This window comes from Mytilus galloprovincialis, chromosome 2 (genome assembly GCF_965363235.1).
Source record: "Mytilus galloprovincialis chromosome 2, xbMytGall1.hap1.1, whole genome shotgun sequence".
In the NCBI taxonomy this organism is placed as follows: Eukaryota; Metazoa; Mollusca; class Bivalvia; order Mytilida; family Mytilidae; genus Mytilus; species Mytilus galloprovincialis.
Window position 1 is genome coordinate 69,951,299 of NC_134839.1, and position 20,966 is coordinate 69,972,264.

Sequence of the window (20,966 nt, forward strand, 5' to 3'; positions counted from 1 at the left end):
TATAAGAATAAGAATAAGAATAAGAATAAGAATACTTTATTAATCCAATTATGGACCCTTGCAGGTTTTAAATTTCATACAATGATTACAATGATTTGTTATAACAATGAAATAATAAAATGAAATACATGACAATAGAACTCTGAACAGTTATTGCATGCACATGGAATAGAAAGTAATATGGGAGACAATCAATCAATTCCTGTAAGGGTTATCTGTTTTTGTCCATTTTAATTCCTTGTTATCTGTTATGAGCCAAATCAATTTGCTGTTTTGCTGTTATTGGGACCCCCCTTGCCCCCCCTCATAACAAAACAGACAGACAAAACTAACGCGTATGTTGAATCGAAGTAGCGATCACCATGCATGAAAAAAAGTTGCATTTTGCATTTCACAAAGCTTAAACTCTACCCACTCCCACATACAATGACACTCGGGAGCTTAACCTACGCACACACGCTCACGCACGGGACATTTTGCTGATTTTTGATCGATAGAGTATATGTATATATGTTTTATAACAATTATACAAGTCAGACTACACATATGATTACCCTACATCAGACTATTATAAAAAAGAAGGGAAATTATCAAATTTGTAATCGATCAAAACCAAAAAATAATTCATCAATGCTTAGCAGATGTGTGAAACGTGAAAGAAATTAGAATTGAGACCTAAAAAAAGAAAAGTCCCTGCTTTTTTTTAAAAAGTTAATAACTTACTCCTTCTTAAAGAATATGAAGTACAGAAAAGCACTTAATTTGTTCTTATGAGATACAATTTAAACAACATATATATGAAATTATGACGTGAATATTGATATTACATTTTGATTTTCTTCTAGCAAATTTTGTAAAGTGCAGATTTAGAATTATTCACAAACATGTAATACTTTATAACACAAATCGAACTGAAAGCAACTCATGAGCAGTACTTAACAAAACAAGAACAAACAAAGATGGCACAAGAAAATAGCCTGTTAGTTAAAGATTGTCAGGAAACCATTTTCATTTAAAGGAGAGAAAAAACAGACGACTGCACGTAAATTATTTAACAGAATGCTGAAAATTTAGCATCACAAACTCCACTAAAAAAATCATGATAAGTTGTCATTTCCTGAATTTCTTTTAACCCTGAGACGCATATACTAAATCTCATATTAATCATATAACTCATTAGCCGTTCATGTATAGAGGATTACAACAGAAATATGGACTTGCAAGAAAGACCCATATATAATGCCAATATACAATGTAAGGTGAAAGTCCGAGTCAGAATTTTCCCGCCATTTTTTTATCTTGAAAAGGAGATCCATAACCTTGCAATTTTTTTTTTATCATATATATATAATACTTATAATCTTAAGTTAATTAGCTTAAGAGTACCAAGTTTTTATAATTTTATGTGTTGAGTTAGATTTTATTATTTTACAAACATAAAATGTCATAACTTAATTCAATAAATTGTGCATGTAAACAATAATATGTTTTTTGAAATAAGGTCATATTTTAATGGTTAGGTCTGTCATGTATTTAGATTTTCTAGTTAAAACTCGAATTACTATAAATAATTTTGACTTATTATACAGTTAAGTGCAAAGCTATAAACCCTGTAGTGAAAAAAAGTTAAAAGTTGAAATAAGATTGAACTAACAAAGATGGGTGATCTATGACCTGCACCTGTTCCAGTCTTGACTTTCTATTTGATAATTAATATATAACTGTTTGCACTTTAACCTTCCATTTTGATCATCTCTCTTTTCTCTTACTCCCAAATATACCAGTTTGAAGAAGAATGCAACAAAAAATTAATATTGTAAGCAATGAAGGTACATATATTTCTGCAAATAAATTTGCACTCAGTTTTTTAAGGAACATTTGATTAAATTGAAAAGCTTCTGTTTGATAGGATATTATGGCAGTATTGTGTAGAGAGTTAGTTTAAACAATATTTATTCAGATAATTCATCATGAAACGATATTATACAAATGAAATAATATTCAGGATTCAGAAACAAGCGATTTGCTTTTACAAATCTGTCTCCTTTTACAAAAATAATACACTTATTGAACAATACATAAATATAAATACTGGCATGCTCTGTAATAAATATAAAAATATAAAAAAGGTGAAAGAAGAAGAAGAAGAGAAAAAAAAATAATGAGAAAAAAAATAAAAATAAAAATAAACATGAATTATTGTAATGTATACAGTGTGAAATGCTTTGGTTCCTATTGGGTGATGAAGCATTAACATCAAGGGTTAAAACGTTTACTTTTAATAATATATTTCTGCACCAAACTAAATTAAATACTATTTGGCTCATCTGAGAGTACCGTTGATCCAAAAAGCAAGGCTTTTGTGTTAACTTGGACAGGAAGAACTGAAACAGAATTTTATAGTTCTTGTCTTAAATTAGTATACTAGTATATAGGACAAGATAACAGGAAGTGATAATTTGTTTCTACATCACCACAACGACAATTTGGAGAGTCTACTAAATTACGAAGGAAAAGGTGGAATTCAATGAGCTTGAATCCATTCTTAAGCGAGCATGAAGAATTTGACCAAAACGATGTCCTATATAATAATACGCTGGGAACTTACTATTTTGGGTACTAATTTGATTTTTGAATAATGATAGAGAGTTGAAAGGACCATTAAAACTCAAAATTATCTACAATATCCAAAGATTTTTTTTACACAAACTTTGAAAATAATTAATTCCAATACATAACTAGTACTAATATTTGGATAAGCTTTTTTAACAGATCTAATGATAACAATAATACATATCAATCTCACAATTCTGATTGAAACACAGACTGTATAGAAACTCCAAACTTCTCCGTTCATTTATCTTCTCTAAGATGACAATTAAATATAATGGAAATAAAAACACTTTTTAATTGTCCTATCTTCAATTGTATTTTATTTATTTCTCTGTTGTCTCTTATTTTAAAACAGAGCTGCTTGCATGATTTAAGCTGAAGCTTTGCAGGAGATACATGTACGCAAACTAACCAAGTTTTTTTTTGTTCTAGATTTTAGATAGGTAAAGTGATGCATCAAATCCTTACTGAATTGTTTGTTTATAAATTGAGATGCAGGCCACTATCACTGAGTCACTTGTTTAACGGTTTTATGTTGATACTTTATCATTAAGGTAATCTGTATAGTTTGATTTAATTACGCCATAAAACATCTCTTTGAATCATAGTGTAGTTGACCTGATTCTATAAAATTTATTAATAGATATATAATTTATTTAGCTTTATTTAGCATGTTGATGGATTATCAACGTTATCTAAATATATGAAATGACGTAATTATACAAAACACATATACATATTCATCAAGAAACTATACGTGACCCATTTTTTCGGGTTGCTATTTTTTATAAACCTTTACGCCAGATATCCTTACAGTGGTACATTTTAAGTCTGAATCCGGTACGGCGAGAGTAAGAAAAGCAATAGAGTTTAGATGACCCATGATAATCTGGTGATCGCTAATTTTAAATGACGACGTTGTTAATTTCATTGATAACGGCTCGTGTGCCCTTAGTTTCCAAATTCTGTTTGTTTTGTTGTTGTTGTATATATTGTATATTTATGTTTATGTGTTTAATGTATTGTATTACATGTCTTCTCTGTACCTTTGTATTTGGAGATGAGAATAAAAAGATATATATGTATATATGTAGCAATAATTTTTCATATCACTCTACTGTGCTGAGAAAGGAAATTACCAGTCAGTAAAATCAAAGGAAATTTTCGTAAAATAGCGATAATTACTAATAGTACATTACAAGTAACCTTTATTCTAATGGACTTACCGATCAGACAAGGATGTCCTTCCTCGCTCTTTCTGTTTTTATGTCTTAAAAACTTTATTGATATTAATGTGTTATTTCACTTTAGAAATAAATTTCTTAACGTTTAATAGTCTATCTATCACAAGACAATTTGGTATACCACAGATGTACAAACACACTGTTAATGACTTCCAATTAATTCACAGGACAAAAACAATGACACACATGTACTATTTGTTATATCTTCATCTTCACTAAAAAAACAAAAGTACAAAATTCCCATAAAATTGCTTGACAAAAAAGGGTTAAAAGGTATAAATACAAATCTTTCTTAAGATGCTTTGAAATTGAAAGAAAAAATACATTCAATTGAATGATATTACTAAACATGGTCACATTTGTTTTTAATATTTATACTTCTTACATTCAAAGAACTGAATAACAGTTTCAACATAATAATTGGCAAATGATAATATTCAGCTTGATAGTAACAAAACATATCATCGTCACATTTTTTTATGATATAATTTTAAAAGGAGTGAAAGGACTAGAGGCAGTCACCTCTTATGACTGAAAGTTGTTGTTTTTGGTATTGTTTTGATATTCACTATTGCACCCCTATATTTTCGGTGGAACCTTCTCCAATGCTTATAACAAAACCTTAGACTGAAGCACGCCACCGGGTGTGGGATTTTCTCGCTGTGTTGAAGACACAATTGGTGGCCTTCAGCTGTTTTCTACTCTTTGGATGAGTTGTTGTCTCTTTGACACATTCCCCATTTCCATTCTCAATTTTATTAGACCAACAACTGTAGATTCTAATATCGCCTTGTTTTCACTTTGGTGCACATGACGAGGTTCAGTTCAGAATACTGTGATCGTAAAACATAAACCTCATTAATGTCATTTTAAAGTCAACAACCTATTTTACATTCTAGTCATTGTATATGTCAATACGTTCATTCTTAATATATTGGAGATAAACAGCATTGTAAAAATATGTAGAAACATGCAAAAAATATGATTATTTGAACATTAATGTCAACATTACCAATTACTCCACAAAATGTGTTGTTGCAAATGTTTTTTTAAATAATTGTTTATGTCATCAATTAGCACGTTGTTATGTTTATATAACAGTAAAAAGATGTTTCAAACTGTTTATTCTTTAGACATTTTTTTTAAATTGTTTAAAATTTTAAAATTTTTACCAGCAATATTTCACAATACTGGCCCGATATGACTATTTTCCCCCCATTTATATAACGATCAGGCTGTATCACATGTGTAACAATCATCTTCGGTTTATAATTAAGATTTCAGTGCACCACATATTTATTACCTCACTATTATAAATGCATTAATATCATTATACAGTTATTGTTACATATATTATCATTTCTTGAGGTATATATTCATTTTTTTCCCGGATGTTTGAGTAATCAGTTTGTATGACTGATGCACTTATCTTTAAAACATTTAATATCTAATTGATAAGAGGGGATGTGGTAAAATTTGTGATGTTAAATCTCCATGCGCACCTGACATCACATAAAGCAAATGAACAGCGCTCTTATTGCATCTGAAAGTCACAGCTAGACACCTTCAACAAGGAACAGTATCTCACAGCTCGATGCAAATTCAAAATGTCATTCCACTTCGCCACTGAACAGAATCACGACCATACTTCATTTGTTATTTATTAAGATGGGTCAAAAACTAACAGACACCTTTTTCAACAAAATGTCACTGAAGCAGTAATCAAGCATTATTTGCCGATTCCCTTCTGATGTCATAGATTTCTATCTAAGGGGGGCGACCATTTGATATTCTGGGGGGGGGGGGGGGGCAGGAGGATTTTCAAAATAAATAACTCAGCCTTGATAATCACAAAAATAAATAATCTGTTCTGTGGTAGTTTGAAAATAAATTACCTGACTTTTGCAATGTATTGAAAATAAATAACTCGGCAGGTCTAATCGAAAGTATGAGATGGCACCAGATTCTTCATAAATTCATCTTTTCCCCCCAAAAAAAATCGGGAAACACTTCCCAATTTTTTTTAATAATAAAAGTATAAATATTATTTAAATATATACTTGAAATGTATGAAAATTGGTTTCATTTAACTCGAGTTATATTGTCTCAGGAAACCTTACCTCACTTTTATTCTAACAGGGCCGTAACTACATTGATGCAAATTTTCAAAACCAAACGTTTGTCTCCATATCAAATTGTGTTCATGGCGAGTGCCTTGCAAGAAGCAAGTTCTGTTTTCCCTCAGACGTAGTCCTGCTTTTTTCGGGATCAATGTTTATTATTTATTTATATACTGCAGCTGTGCTATTTGAGCAGTCAAATTGCATTGACCGTATATTCATATGTGATATACAGTCACTGACCGTATATCACCTTGTTTATGACGTTGACAATGTGTTTCCGTAGAGTTTTATTTATGACGTCAATAAAACATACAGGTTCGCGGCAATTTTACGTTGTCCGCTCACAATTAAAGAATGACGGGTTTTACCCTAAATACTTCAATTTCAACAGTTATAAGAGTTGCAGTATATAAAGAATAACCATACATTGTCTCGAAATATCAATCTGTTATTTGTACTCGGCTCGAAACAGGTAGAAATGCTCGGCACAGCCTCGCTTTCTACCTGTTTCTAAGCCTTGTACAAATAATATTGATATTTCGAGACAATGTATGGTTATTCTATATGTCTTTTGTTCATTGATTGCCCTTCTGTATTCTGCTCAATAAGAGTTGCATTCCTTTTGTAATCTAATAATTTTGTTATGAACTTGATCACGAGTTTAATAAAAAAAAACAGCAGCCGAAGACTTAACTATGTGAATTCCATTTTTGCTTTATCATGCACATTGGTCTTTTGATGTTGTTCCTTGAAACTTAAGTCTTACACTGAATCTATACATTTTGTTTGATACCAAAATATTGTCAAAAAATTATTAAAACATACATTGTAACTTGCATTTTCAGATTATGAAAGAGTCTTTGGAACACCCAGAAAGCATGATTTTGTATCATTTGTTCTATAGCTTCTTGGGCCTTCAGTTGCTCCAAAACCCTTCAAAAAAAATCTTGCTTCAATAGTGCAGAAAATGAATAATATGGCCTCTTAGTTTACAAAAATAAATAACCGATCAAAAACAAATCCTCCTCCCCCCTAGGATATCAAATGTCGTCCACTAAGTAGGCAAAACTTAATGTAATTAGGGCTCTGGGAAGAGTTCAAAATTGAAGGTCTTTGCTATTGTAAATATGAACCAGAAAAGTAGTTCTCGAAGGCCATATTTTACAACTAGTAATTTTTTTGACATTTTTTTAAAACATTTCCCTGTGTACACGAGTCCACCCATCCCCTGACAGTTTTTGTATGTATATTCCGTTTTAGCAGTTGTGTTAACATGTAATCAAGGAAACATGCCATGCATTGTATACATTTTTTCTCATTGTGACCTGCTTCCTTGTATTTATAAATGGGTTACCAGTGTTATTTCAAACTAGGTCACTTTACTTCGAGGTTGATTTTTTGAATCAATTAAGATTCAATGTTTTACAATAGTATTCTTCACGATACGTTACCCTTTTTTCACATTTGTTTACACTTTCTTTTCCATTTCAATGTGTTCGTGTATTTCTAGATAATGCATAGATGTAGATAAAAAGGAAAACTAATTCCTGAATAAAGCATAACATATTAAAAACAATTTCGTAATCCTTTTATTTTACTACAACTTCCACCAACAGCAATCACTTCTACTATTACTACTAATTTTGCTGTTTCTACAACCACTTCTACCACTACTAGTAATACCACTACTACATCTTCTACTACGACAATTACTTTTGCTACTTTTGCTTCTTTTGTTAATTCTACTTATACTATTTAGTGGTGATAATGCTACGTCTACTACTCAACATACTCTTCCTCAGAATACTATTGTCTCTGTTCAACTACCGCCACTACTACTACAAGTGCATGTTGCTTCTATTTGTTTTATTTATGTTTCCACTACCATACATGCAGTTTTAGAAAATCCTATCCAGTTGTATCCACAGTATGATTCTGTAAATCTAGCCTAATAAAAAAGTTGATCAAACAGTTTTATTTCTGACATATATGAATGACACCATATGATCTCACAACCTATAAAAAATTCATCGGTCATACTGAATCATTTTATAATTTCTTAGAAACAACGTACTTCACTTTCTGGCCAAACGTAATTTTATTACAATTACGTTCATTCTAGAAGTAAAGAAGGTAAATAGAAAATATATAAACACATAAATAATGTGATCATATTTCTTTGATGACACCTTAACCAATTATTACCTGACTAATTGTTCCGACCAATCACCTACGCGTGTCCCAGAAACTACGTATATATATAAACCCTTTCGACTGGCGTTGAAAACAGTCATTTGTGCTTCAGATTGTCTCCAGTTTAACTTCTCAAAATGGCATTTAATTTTTTGACAGTGTTTTTTCTCATTGGTGCTGTGGAAGCATACATAAACATGGCAATGTATAGACAACAGATTTTAGATCACCATAATCAAGTTCGTCGGATGGAGCCTGCTTCTAACATGCAAAAGCTGGTAAGAGATTTTAATATGCTGATTTTTTTTACGTATTAAAACGGTATATGGATTTTTAAGAATTTATTTGGACAAACTAAATAAAATTGAATTGACTATCTTCAATTTTATAGAGCGAAATGAAAAGTGTCATTTTACTGGAAGGTACTAACTTGAATGGAAGTTATTATTTGTTTTTTACCGATTTTCAATTAATAAAGAAAATATGATAATTTTGAAAATTAAAACGATTTTGCGTTTAAAACTTTAAATTTGAAATACAGATAAATAAGCTAACACAAACTGAATTTTATAAAGAACGGTTGCCGAATTTCCACATATCAACTATGACAATTATTCTAAAGTTTGGACTATATGGTTTTTTAAATTGTGCAGGGTCTTGTATTTCATATCTAAGCATTTAGTGACAGACATGTACAACTACTTGTTCTTCCCTTTCCACCATTTTACAAAAAGTTGAACATGTCTGTCACTCTGGATGGTTTTAAGTACCGTTTTGAATACAAAGTTCCATTGCCAAATAGTTAGTCTCACATACGCTCGGATAAAACTGAGCTCACACAAAGAACAATATATCATGGTTATAATTAACCTTCGTAAGGTTTATGAAAGTCATGCACAATTCATTAAGTTCAAAATCAATGTTATATCGTATATACTTGTGAAACGAATTTTAGGAAAATTGCATTCTTGCATTCTCAATGTTGATTATTAAATAGTAAGTGTTTATTTCTATTTTCATTCTGTTATATAGACATGGAACACACAGCTTGAGAACGAAGCTACAATGTGGGCAAGTCAATGTATGTTTGACCATCAACAACTTGGTCGTGGGGAGAATTTGGCAATGCACACTGCTCCTTGGGACTATCCAAGACTCATTTCAGTTGGAATTCAAATGTGGGCTGATGAAAAGAGACAATATACATATGGTAGTTCTGGATTTTCACAGGCGACGGGCCATTATACACAGGTACGCACCATTATAACATTTTTCAAATGACATTCTATCATAAAGTTTTCTATTCATCTCGTCTTCCCAAGATAATAACAGCAACTTAAAAAAAAAATCAAAAAAATTTACAAAACTGAAGGAACAGTTTCATTTTGCATGATATAATTTGCCTGATCAGCTGCATGGATACACATATAATAGACTTGTTCCAGAGCGGTACATATCCAAATAGATAAATTTATCGGAACTCGAGGACTTTATTTGCATACCAACATTTCAAACCACAAAGCTCCTGTAGTCTGCTTAACTCGTCGTATGCTATATCAAATTATATAACCATTTCTATGTTATTTGATTCATTGACATTATATCATTTTCATACTTTATGTAACTTATAATTATTATAGATGGTGTGGGCTGATACTACTCAGGTCGGCTGTGGAATGACCAGATGTCCGAGTTTGTCAATGGGAGGAGGTACTCCTATGCAGAATGCCTGGTTCCTGGTTTGCTTTTATAATCCAGCGTAAGTTTATTGACCTTGCTTCTTTTTAATTACTTTTTTTGAAGAGAATAACACGAGATGACATAAAAACAATGTTAATTCATATGATTAATTTCAATCTTATATATATTATGTGTTTAGTTTGAAAATAAAAGTTTCAAATTTCACTGCATGTCATATATGAACTATTGTGACTTGGATGGAGAGTAGTCTCATTGGCACTAGTACCACATCTTCTTATATCTATAAATGATTCTTTCTCTGTCAAAAAAAAGTTGATATAATGAGAACATATGCATATAGGTTTTGTAAGACCAAATCAAGTTAATAGATTGAGTTGATACAGATGACAATTGTCTAGTGAAATATATGTAAATACATAATCTGAAAAAAAAATGTTTCGCGTACTCTTATACATATATGTTATTTCATTTCAGTGGTAATTATATTGGACAATTGCCATTCAAACAAGGGCAATCGTGTTCCATGTGTGGTAGAGGACAGTATTGTGACCAAGGTCTTTGTTCCAGTAAGTATTTTATGATTTTAATTTGCAAAAATTGTAGTAGTACTAGTAACACAAAAAAAATATTCATTAAAAAAGGGGGGAAAATATACACAATCATATTTCGGAGTTAAATCAAAGTGTTATGTTAATATTGTGTAGGCTGTTCTTTATCTTTTTGCATATATCTATATACTTATTGGGATGCTTGGTAATGATTGCCTGTTATTCCTCGACTTGTAATTTCAAAGTCTTCCTTTAGTTCCTTGTATTATTCCATATACACACACACATATATATATATATCCAACTCGTCTAAACATCAACCCAACAATGTTAGATCTGTAAATTTGCTTTCGAAAATTTTTTGTTCTTCCCTCGCCGGGATTCGAACCCATGCTACTGAGATATCGTGACACCAAATCGCCTTCACTGTAGCCGTCCCGCTACACCACACGACCACCTGGGCTTCATATACAAGTCTAAATTGAAAAAAAACTACGTTCAAACCTATGATTGCGTTAGATAAAAACCGCAATTTTTATACGTGTGCAAGTAAAACAATTTTCGTTGTAAAAGGGTCTAAATACAGCACAAACAACATTTTCCCAAAGAACAAAAAAGTGAAAAAGTATATTTAAACAAAACGCATTTGACTAACAGGTCGAACAACTGATGTTATTTAACCCTGCTGACTGCCATTGGCGATTGCCAAATAAAATTGATCACAAGATGTAACAAAATGGATCTAACTTAAATTTAATACTAAACAGAAAACAATAAACTTGTGGCCAAGATGTTATGCCACAAAAATTAGGTGTCAATATTTTTTTAGTACACCAGATCCGAATTTCGACAATAAATGTCTCTTCAGTGATGTTAGGGATCGAAACGGTATTTGAAAGGCCATAAAATTAACCCTCAATTTACTAGTAATGTAGACTTGTATTTTAAGAGTCAATATATATATATATATATATATATATATTCTACGGTTTTCTGACAACAGTTATTTTTTTTTACTGCCACGACATCTTAAAGTAATCTTACTTTCCAGGTACTCCAGGATCTCCATCTACAGGACCTTACCCCCAAGGAGGCGGTGCTCCTGGTGGTGCTGGTGGGCATGGTGCTGGTGGTCAAGGAGCTGGTGGTCAAGGAGCTGGTGGCCATGGTGCTGGTGGTCAGGGTGCTGGTGGTCAAGGTGCACCAAGCGGTCATGGTGCTGGTGGTCACGGTGCTGGGGGTCACGGTGCTGGAGGCCAGGGTCAAGGTGGACCAAGCGGTCATGGTGCTGGTGGTCACGGTGCTGGAGGTCACGGTGCTGGAGGTCATGGTCAAGGTGTACCAAGCGGTCATGGTGCTGGTGGTCACGGTGCTGGAGGTCAAGGTGGTCAAGGCGCACAAAGCGGTCATGGTGCTGGTGGTCACGGTGCTGGTGGTCACGGCGGTGGCCATGGTGGTCAAGGTGCACCAAGTGGTCAAGGCGCACAAAGCGGTCATGGTGCTGGTGGTCACGGTGCTGGTGGTCACGGGGGTGGCCATGGTGGTCAAGGTGCACCAAGTGGTCATGGTGCTGGTGGTCATGGTGCTGGTGGTCAAGGTAGTGCTGGTGGTGCTGGTGGTCAAGGAGCACAATCTCCTGTTATAAGCGGCGGACCTGGTATGCCAAAAATAGAATTTGTTAATGGGTTCCCTGTTATAACCCTCGGTGGAAACCCCGCTGCTTCTCCTGCTGGTGGACAATCCCCTGGTGGTGGACAGTCTCCTGCTGGTGGACAATCTCCTGCTGGTGGACATGCTCCTGCTGGTGGGCATTCTCCTGCTGGTGGACATGCACCTGCTGGTGGACATTCTCCTGCTGGAGGACAATCTCCTGGTGGAATGGGAAGCTCACTCGTCAGTAAAACACCAGGTGGTACAATAAACATAATGGATTTCCTAGGTGGCCTTTTACCAAAACCTAACGCAGGACCAGCGTGTAGAGACAGACAGCCTTGGTGTGCAACATGGGCTGAGTTATGTCTGGATCCAACACATTCTAGAAAAATGAACTCACAGTGTCCTCGAACATGCGGAAAATGTCCACCCACTGCTGGAGGTTTGTATATTTTCTAATATAAATTTGCATTTAAACATAAAACATTAATTACACATCATGGGGAGACCTTCATTTCTGTATTCTTAAATTTTAGGCTGTTTTTACTTTAATATGGTATAAACTGTTTAAAATGTTCATCCGAACAGAATTTTCGGATTTCTCGTTCTAAATTTGCTATGGTTTTTTCCTTGTTTAATTTAGTCTTTATAGTATAATAATTTCACCGTAACCAACCGTCTTTTCCCGTTATCACTAGCAATAAGGAACTGTATCTTCTTAGTACATTGTTAAAATAACGATAAGCATGAATGAAAGTTATCTTAAAAAGCACATATATGCATATAGGCAACAGCAGTATACCGCTGTTCAAAAGTCATAAATCGACTGAGAGAAAACAAATCGGGTTACAAACTAAAACAGAGGGAAACACATCAACTACAAGAGGAAAACAACGAAACAACAGAACACTGAAGTGCAACAAAAACAAACGACAATGCAACATACATAGACACGAACTATTAGCTAACTGTCATAGTCCTGACTTTTATATACATTTATATTTATATATCTCATCTTTCTTCTAGGAGGACCACCATGCATTGATGCTGTTGAAGGTTGTATGTTTTGGAAGCAAATAGGGATGTGTCATGTACCGTTTTACCAAGCGTATATTAAGGAGACTTGTGCTTTAACATGCAACATGTGCTGAATTAAACAGAAAGAATTCCAAAACGTTTACAGTATTTCTACAAATGTCCCATGAAAGACTAGAACGCATCCAAGTCGTGCAACGTGTTGGTGTTGAGTCGGGACCTGTTTTGCTGGCAAAATTGATCTCATGTTAATGACTTCCTCGAGTGGCCGAGGAAAATGACTATTTTGTGATTGTGTTATATTTTTGTACAATAGATGATATTTTTAAAATAAATTATTTTATATTCGTTATTGATAAATTTATGATCTGCATGGCAATTTTGTGTGTAAACATACGTTTTCAAGTCAGGAACCTTATCAATGTTTGCCCTTTGTCGTTGAAATAACCGAAGAGACATTTTAAGATAGTCTAAATGAACATCTGGTGCAGTAAACAGTATGATAGCAAAACTATCGAAATCCAAGGAAAATGCAAAACGGGAAGCCTTTTTCAGATGGCAAAATCAAAAACTCGAACGAATGGAAAACAATTGTCATATTCTTGACTTTCTACAGGCATTTCCATAATATGAAGAAAATGGTGTATAACACCTGGTTTTATCTTTATGTACAGTGCTAGTACTTCTTTCGCTTTTTGCCATCTAACTATACATTTGTAGTTGCATATCCAGTTCGGGTGCTCTCTATGTTCAGTGTTACTCCCTCCACCATTTGATATCTGATGTGCACATATCTATAGTGAAGTCCTACCCCACACAGTTTCATAAAAGCCGTTATTTTACAGTGTAGTTTAGTTCTCTTGATTCCAGATATAAGTATGGTTCACCCAACCCCGCCATTATTGATGGTAAGATAACGGAATCGCTTAATTTTATTGTCACTTCGCTGTAGATTTACATGTACTTCTGTCCACATACCATCTTGCATCGGGCTATATGAAGTTAACCTATCAAGCGTCGAGTAAGGCGCTCTGTCTGTTCTATACTCACTGGAGAGAGTTTCTTTGAATTCGCTATCGGCATTAATTTAAGTCCAAAATATGTTGTAGTTTTTCGTTCATTGGTAGTTCACCAAATTGATATCCCACTGCATTCAGTGTTGAAGTTAATTTATGATGTATGGCGTTACGTACTGTTCAAAAGCTGTCACATTTTAGAAAAAATTGCTCTATATTTTTCTTCTTTGTTTGCACATAGCAGACCTTTCGGGTCGGTTTCTTCTTTGTACATTCTGATCGTTTTGCTCTAAAAGATATACGAGCCTTTAAGCATCTTTAATTTTACTTGCAATCTTGGTGTATCAATAGTAGAGTGGCAGTTGATATTGAATATAGGATGTATATTTCCGTATCTCAAATTTTCAGTTGTTAAGAAATTGAGCCTTTCCTAGCTTATGCATAAAAGCAATGAATCAGCTAGAACGTCCGTCTTTTTCTAATAAGACTTAGAGGTTGGCGTTCTGTAAGTGAACTTTCTACACTGTCGTCCGGCAGGTTGCAGATGTTGTTAAATAGACTGAATGATCGGGTGTGTATTTATGCTCCAAGAGGTAATATTTCTGTTGATAGTTGTGTTTGGAGCACATAACATGTTGTAAGGGCAAGTATTTACTTTAGGGTTTTTTTCTGAAACTTTTCAAGACGTGTTAGTGAACTTGTTGTTGGTTGTTTAAAATTTCTAATCAATACAATAGTACCGTACGTAGTGATGTAAATTTTGTACAGGTACACCATTGTCTCCAAATAAAGATCGTGTTGGCAATGAAATCCCTCCGTACCAGGCTATGAGTACTATGTCTTGCTTTTTAAATATCTTCTTCCACTTTTCCTGTCATGTTGTATTTGAGTGATGTAGTTCTAATAACTCGTAGATGTATGGCTTTCTCTATTTATAGCATATTGTTTGGTTCCATTTTTAAAGATTTGGTTGTTAGGTTCCTTTTACGCTGTTTGTGGGAGATGTTTAGGAGTACACTTTGTGTTGGTTGTAGTTACTAGCCTTCCATATATGCGTAGTCATAAGCCACATCAATGATTATTTGTGCTTGACAAGGGCCTTGACTGAAAAGCACGATGTTGTCTGCACATGCTGTACTATTAATACTAATGTTTCCTATTTTAAAGCCAGCTCCAGTTGTTTTGTACATATTAAGAAGTTGATTGCTGTATGACTACACTTTTGGCAGGTCTTTATTCACATTCCCATTGTGTCCATCACCAATTTCTGCCAAGAGTACCCTACGAAGCTTGTGGCTTTGTATTAATATGCCAAAATACATTCTCTGTAGCTTTGTTTTATTGGTAAGACTGAATTCAATAACGATGACCATGCTGTTAAACCTCTATATTTTGTGTTTTGTGTTTCTAGGACACGGTCATTTGTACGTTCTTTGGTGATAGTTTCTATAATCTTTCCTATTACTGGCAATACAGTATTCCCCCTATAGTTGATAGAGTAATGCCTAGTTCCTTTTTTATAAATACTTGTTTTAAAACTTAAATAAACAGTAGTATACCGCTGTTCAAAACTCCTAAATCCATGGACAAAAAACAAAATCGGGGTAACAAACTAAAACTGAGGGAAACGCATTCAATATAAGAGGAGAACAACGACCCCCCCCCCCCCCACACAGAGAGAGAGAGAGAGAGAGAGAGAGAGAGAGAGAGAGAAATGGACTAAGCATTAGACAAAATCCTATGAGAATAACAAATATAACATCGAAACCAAATACATGAATTTGGGATAGATAAGTACCGTGACACGTCTTATAGTAATCTGAATTCACACTCAAAAAGGTCCAAAAATAAAATCGCCTAGCATTATTTTCCCATTGACTTCTTGTTCCAATGATCGCATAATTTCCGTTTTTGCTGTTGTTATACGTATCAATTTATGAAACATTTTCGCATCTTTCGTCCGTGTTTCGAGGATATTTTCCTTCTACTTGTTTTTTAGTTAAGCCAGCTCAATTCGTAATGCAAGTATACAGTCAATTTTAGATAACTATTTCTTGTTATTTTTGTTATTTTGTTATTATTGTGTCTCCCATAATTTCCCCATACTTCATATAATTTCCTTGCTGATTTTAGTGGTAATTAAATTTCTTGTGTTCACACTTCAGTCAGTAGTTCAACAAAATTGTAATATGGCTTCCTCTACTTCTGTTTCTTCCATATTTTCATTTATATGCGTATTGATGTGAGCGGAGTACCATTCTTTGTTAACATTATCCCAGTTTACCTTCTTTTTTATCCTGTTTTGCTTATAATTAACTTCCACATTTTTGTGCTTGAATTTGATGCCAATAAGATTAGGATGGTGATGCATTTTTATTAATTCGTTTTTGTTTGTTTTGTTTGAATGTCTTAACTCGCAAAGTTATGGAAAAAAGTAATAAATTTATGGGATTTTTGTCCTAGTGAGTTAACAAAATATTTTGCCTTGGTGTCATGTTTTAGGCAGCACTCATTTATAAATTCTTGTAGGTGTAGATTGCATCGCAACGTTTCGTCCCCGAGGGTATCACCAGCCCAGTAGTCAGCACTTCAGTGTTGACATGAATATCAATTATATGGTCATTTTTATAAATTTTCTGTTTACAAAACTTTGAATTATTCGAAAAACTAAGGATTTTCTTACCCCAGGAGTAGATTACCTTAGCCGTATTTGGCACAACTTTTTGGAATTTTGGGTCCTCAATGCTCTTCAACTTTGTATTTGTTTGGCTTTTTAACTATTTTGATCTGAGCGTCACTGATGAGTCTTATGTAGACGAAACGCGCGTCTGGCGTATAAAATTATAATCCTGGTACTTTTGATAACTATTTGTGTCTGTTTTTTTTTTCTCACTCAGATCCTCGTTTGTATCTCATCCAAAAATCATCGTTTATTTGGTAGATTTATTTTATTCATCAATTATGTCTTGGTATTTTGATAGATGACTTTTACATAACCGTTTCACAAATGATATCGGATATGTTCCTTACGTCATAACTACAATCCCCTTCCCGTTCATGAATGTGACCTACCGAATAAGACTATTTACCGGATTTGTTATCACATAAGCAACACGACGGGTGCCACATGTGGTGCAGGATCTGCTTGCCCTTCCGGGGCACCTGAGATCACCCCTAGTTTTTTGGAGGGTTCGTGTTGTTTATTCTTTGGTTTTCTATTTTGTGTCATGTGTGCTTTTTTTTTTGTTGTCTTTTTCATTTGTAGCCATGGCGTTGTCAGTTTGTTTTAGATTTGCGAGTTTGACTGTCCCTTTGGTATCTTTCGTCCCTCTTTTACACTTTTTGCAGGTAGTTACCAGTATACTGATGATAAGAGTATGTTGGAGTTGGAGTTTTCCTTGATTTCTATACACTGTATTCTTAATGAACCTAGGTCTATTGGTTTTATTAAGTCAACATTTTTTCTTTCATATGGTGTCTTCTCCTCCATCTTCTCGAGGCATACATATTGGTAATAGAGGATCATTTATATCAACCTCTTTGCCTATAAAGTTTAACGTTCATTAAATTTCTCCGAATAGTGTTAGCTGTACTTTTTTATGCCCCACCTACGATAGTAGAGGGGCATTATGTTTTATGGTCTGTGGCTCCGTTCGTCCGTCCGTCCTTCCGTCCGTCCAGGTTAAAGTTTTTGGTCAAAGTAGTTTTTGATGAAGCTGAAGTCCAATCAACTTGAAACTTAGTACACTTGTTGCTTATGAGATGATCTTTCTAATTTTTAAACCAAATTAGACTTTTGACCCCAATTTCACGGTCCACTGAACATAGAAAATGAAAGTGGGAGTTTCAGGTTAAAGTTTTTGGTCAAGGTAGTTTTTGATGAAGCTGAAGTCCAATCAACTTGAAACTTAGTACACTTGTTGCTTATGATTTGATCTTTCTAATTTTAATGCCAAATTAGATGATTACCCAATTTCACGGTCCATGGAACATGGAAAAGGATAGTGCGAGTGGGGCATCCGTGTACTTTGGACACATTCTTGTTTTAACCTGTAATGGCTGTTTATTTTGTTGACACGTTGCTGTAAATATAACGGAATTGTATGAGACTGTCATAGAAGTGGGAGGTTAATCTAGCTTTAAAACCATGTTTAATCCACCAATTTCTGCCTGTATCACGTCAGGAATATGACAGTTGTTATCCATTCGTTTAATAGGTTTGGAGAATATAATTTTGCCTTTTGATTATGGCCTTTCCGTTTTGAATTTTTCTTTGTTATTTTATTTTCTAGAACAAGCAATGCTATGGCAAGCCTTTCTCGTCAAAACTATGTTTAAACCCTTTTTTCGAAAAAAAAAAAAAAAAATACACACTGAGATTTAAAAACCTAAAATAACACACTGAGAAATCGAAATTACATACGGAGATTTAAAAAAATAAAAAAAAAAACACACACACTGAGAATTTAAAATTACACACTGAGATAAATATGCAAATTACTAATGAATATTCTTGAGATGAATAATTCAACATATTAATATATTGATCTCAAGAACTCTTGTCATTATAATGAAATGCGATTCCTTCAACCAACATTCGTAATAAATTTCAAGACTTAACATCGCTCATATTCATAAGTTTGTTGCCTATAATTCAGATCATTACTACCAGTGTATCGGGATTTTTTTTTACTTAAAACCGTGTAAGCATGGGTCCCTTTTCAAATGTCTTCCAACTATTACCCATATTTTGCAAGGCAATCTTTTATATTTTTGTTACGTTTATATGCTATAATAGTCACTTGAGTAAAAGTTTTGCATTCCTTGTTTTTTTGCAGATTGTTCCAATATTTTCTTATAATTTCAATAAAGTTTTTCACCATTTGGTTATATTTTGTAATAAGAGTAAGTGGGTATTTTTCTTGTTCTTGTATTTCTAAAGTTTTTTTTTGTAAATAATTTGGAACCAAATCGAAGGACTAACGAGTTCTGTCCTCTAGTTGTTTTTAAGCTTGTAATAGATTCAGATTAAGTATGTTAATTGGATATGTGCGCATACATGTTGAAATTAAATAAAAATTATGTTTTATATGTAAAATAATAGGATTTTTTTTGTTTGAAAACATGCATTGAGTAATAAAATTAATTATTTTAATCTTATGGAATTTGTAGAAAATAAAACTATTTAGAAGAAAAGCAAGTAAAAGCACTGGAATAGAAAAGAAAAAAAAAGTAAAACATTTAAAAGTCTGTAAAAAAACGTATTTAAAAAGAAAATTAAGATACCCAAACTTTCAACTTCAGCCTCAAAGAATTTATTAATTTCATTATTTTAACAAAGTATGATTTTTAAAAATGAATATAATATCAAAAGTAATGCTTAAAGTACTTAATCATGCGCTTAATCATTATAGATAAGTGTATATTGGCCTAATAAATTTAAGTCAAGCCAATTAACTTTGAACTCTGATTACCTTTTATTCGAGATCTATGTAACCAATTCAACATCCTACTGCAACCAGCCAAGATGTTCCTAGCCTATATAATACGGCTTCCAGTGTCCAGGGTTTTAGGGGTCGCACTGCTCGGCTATTACTACGGGTGGCTGTCAGAATCCATCTTTCTGTTGAGTAGTTTAACAGTTTTTTCTTATTCAAAATTCCTGGCTTTGCAGCTATTGACATCTTGATTTTAGTAGTATTTTTTCATTTAGTATTTCATTTAACGATTTTTCTTTAATTTTAAATTGCTTGTCTGCTTTTTCAACTTTAATTAATCTTTTTCTGAGTCTTTTGAAGACAAAACGCGCACTGGTGTAAATACAAAATTTAATCATGGTATCTATGATGAGTTTATTTACAACCACTGGGTCGATGCAACTTATGGAGTTTTAATTCCCAGCGGGTATCACGGTGACACCAGCCCAGTAGTCGGCACTTTTGTGCTGACATGAATTATCATTGACATAGTCATATTTATAAATTAACTGTTTACAAAACTTTTGAATTTTTGAAATGCTAAGGCTTTTTTGCCCCAGGAATAGATTACCTTAGCTGTATTTGGCAAAGCTCTTAGGAATTTTGGTCCTAAATGCTCTTCAACTTCGTACTTTATTTTGCCTTTTTAGCTTTTTTGGATTCGAGCGTCACTGATAAGTATTTTGTAGGCGAAACGCGCCTCTGGCGTAAATACTAAATTTAATCCTGGTATCTATGATGAGTTTATTTACAACCTCTGGGTCGATGCAACTGCTGGTGGAGTTTTAATTCCCCGAGGTTATCACGAGCCCAGTAGTCAGCACTTTTGTGCTGACACGAATTATCATTGACATAGTCATATTTATAAATTACCTGTTTACAAAACTTTTGATTTTTTAAAATACTAAGGCTTTTCTACCTCAGGAATAGATTACCTTAGCTGTATTTGGCAAAGCTTTTCGGAATTTTGGTCCTAATTAAATGCTCTTCAACTTCGTACTTTATTTTGCCTTTTTAGCTTTTTTGGATTCGAGCGTCACTGATAAGTATTTTGTAGGCGAAACGCGCCTCTGGCGTAAATACTAAATTTAATCCTGGTATCTATGATGAGTTTATTTACAACCTCTGGGTCGATGCAACTGCTGGTGGAGTTTTAATTCCCCGAGGTTATCACGAGCCCAGTAGTCAGCACTTTTGTGCTGACACGAATTATCATTGACATAGTCATATTTATAAATTACCTGTTTACAAAACTTTTGATTTTTTAAAATACTAAGGCTTTTCTACCTCAGGAATAGATTACCTTAGCTGTATTTGGCAAAGCTTTTCGGAATTTTGGTCCTAATTAAATGCTCTTCAACTT

At 33.6% G+C, this 20,966-nt stretch overlaps 1 protein-coding gene across 1 annotated transcript; it reads left to right on the forward strand.

Moving 5' to 3' along the window:
- The first annotated feature begins 8,123 nt into the window (after positions 1 to 8,123).
- Positions 8,124 to 13,460, forward strand: LOC143064262 (uncharacterized). Its single transcript, XM_076236959.1, has 6 exons — positions 8,124 to 8,451; positions 9,206 to 9,424; positions 9,814 to 9,932; positions 10,349 to 10,440; positions 11,474 to 12,517; positions 13,102 to 13,460. The coding sequence occupies exons 1-6, from the start codon at positions 8,311 to 8,313 to the stop codon at positions 13,224 to 13,226; spliced, it is 1,740 nt and encodes a 579-aa protein (XP_076093074.1). The 5' UTR covers positions 8,124 to 8,310; the 3' UTR covers positions 13,227 to 13,460.
- The last annotated feature ends 7,506 nt before the right edge of the window (positions 13,461 to 20,966 follow it).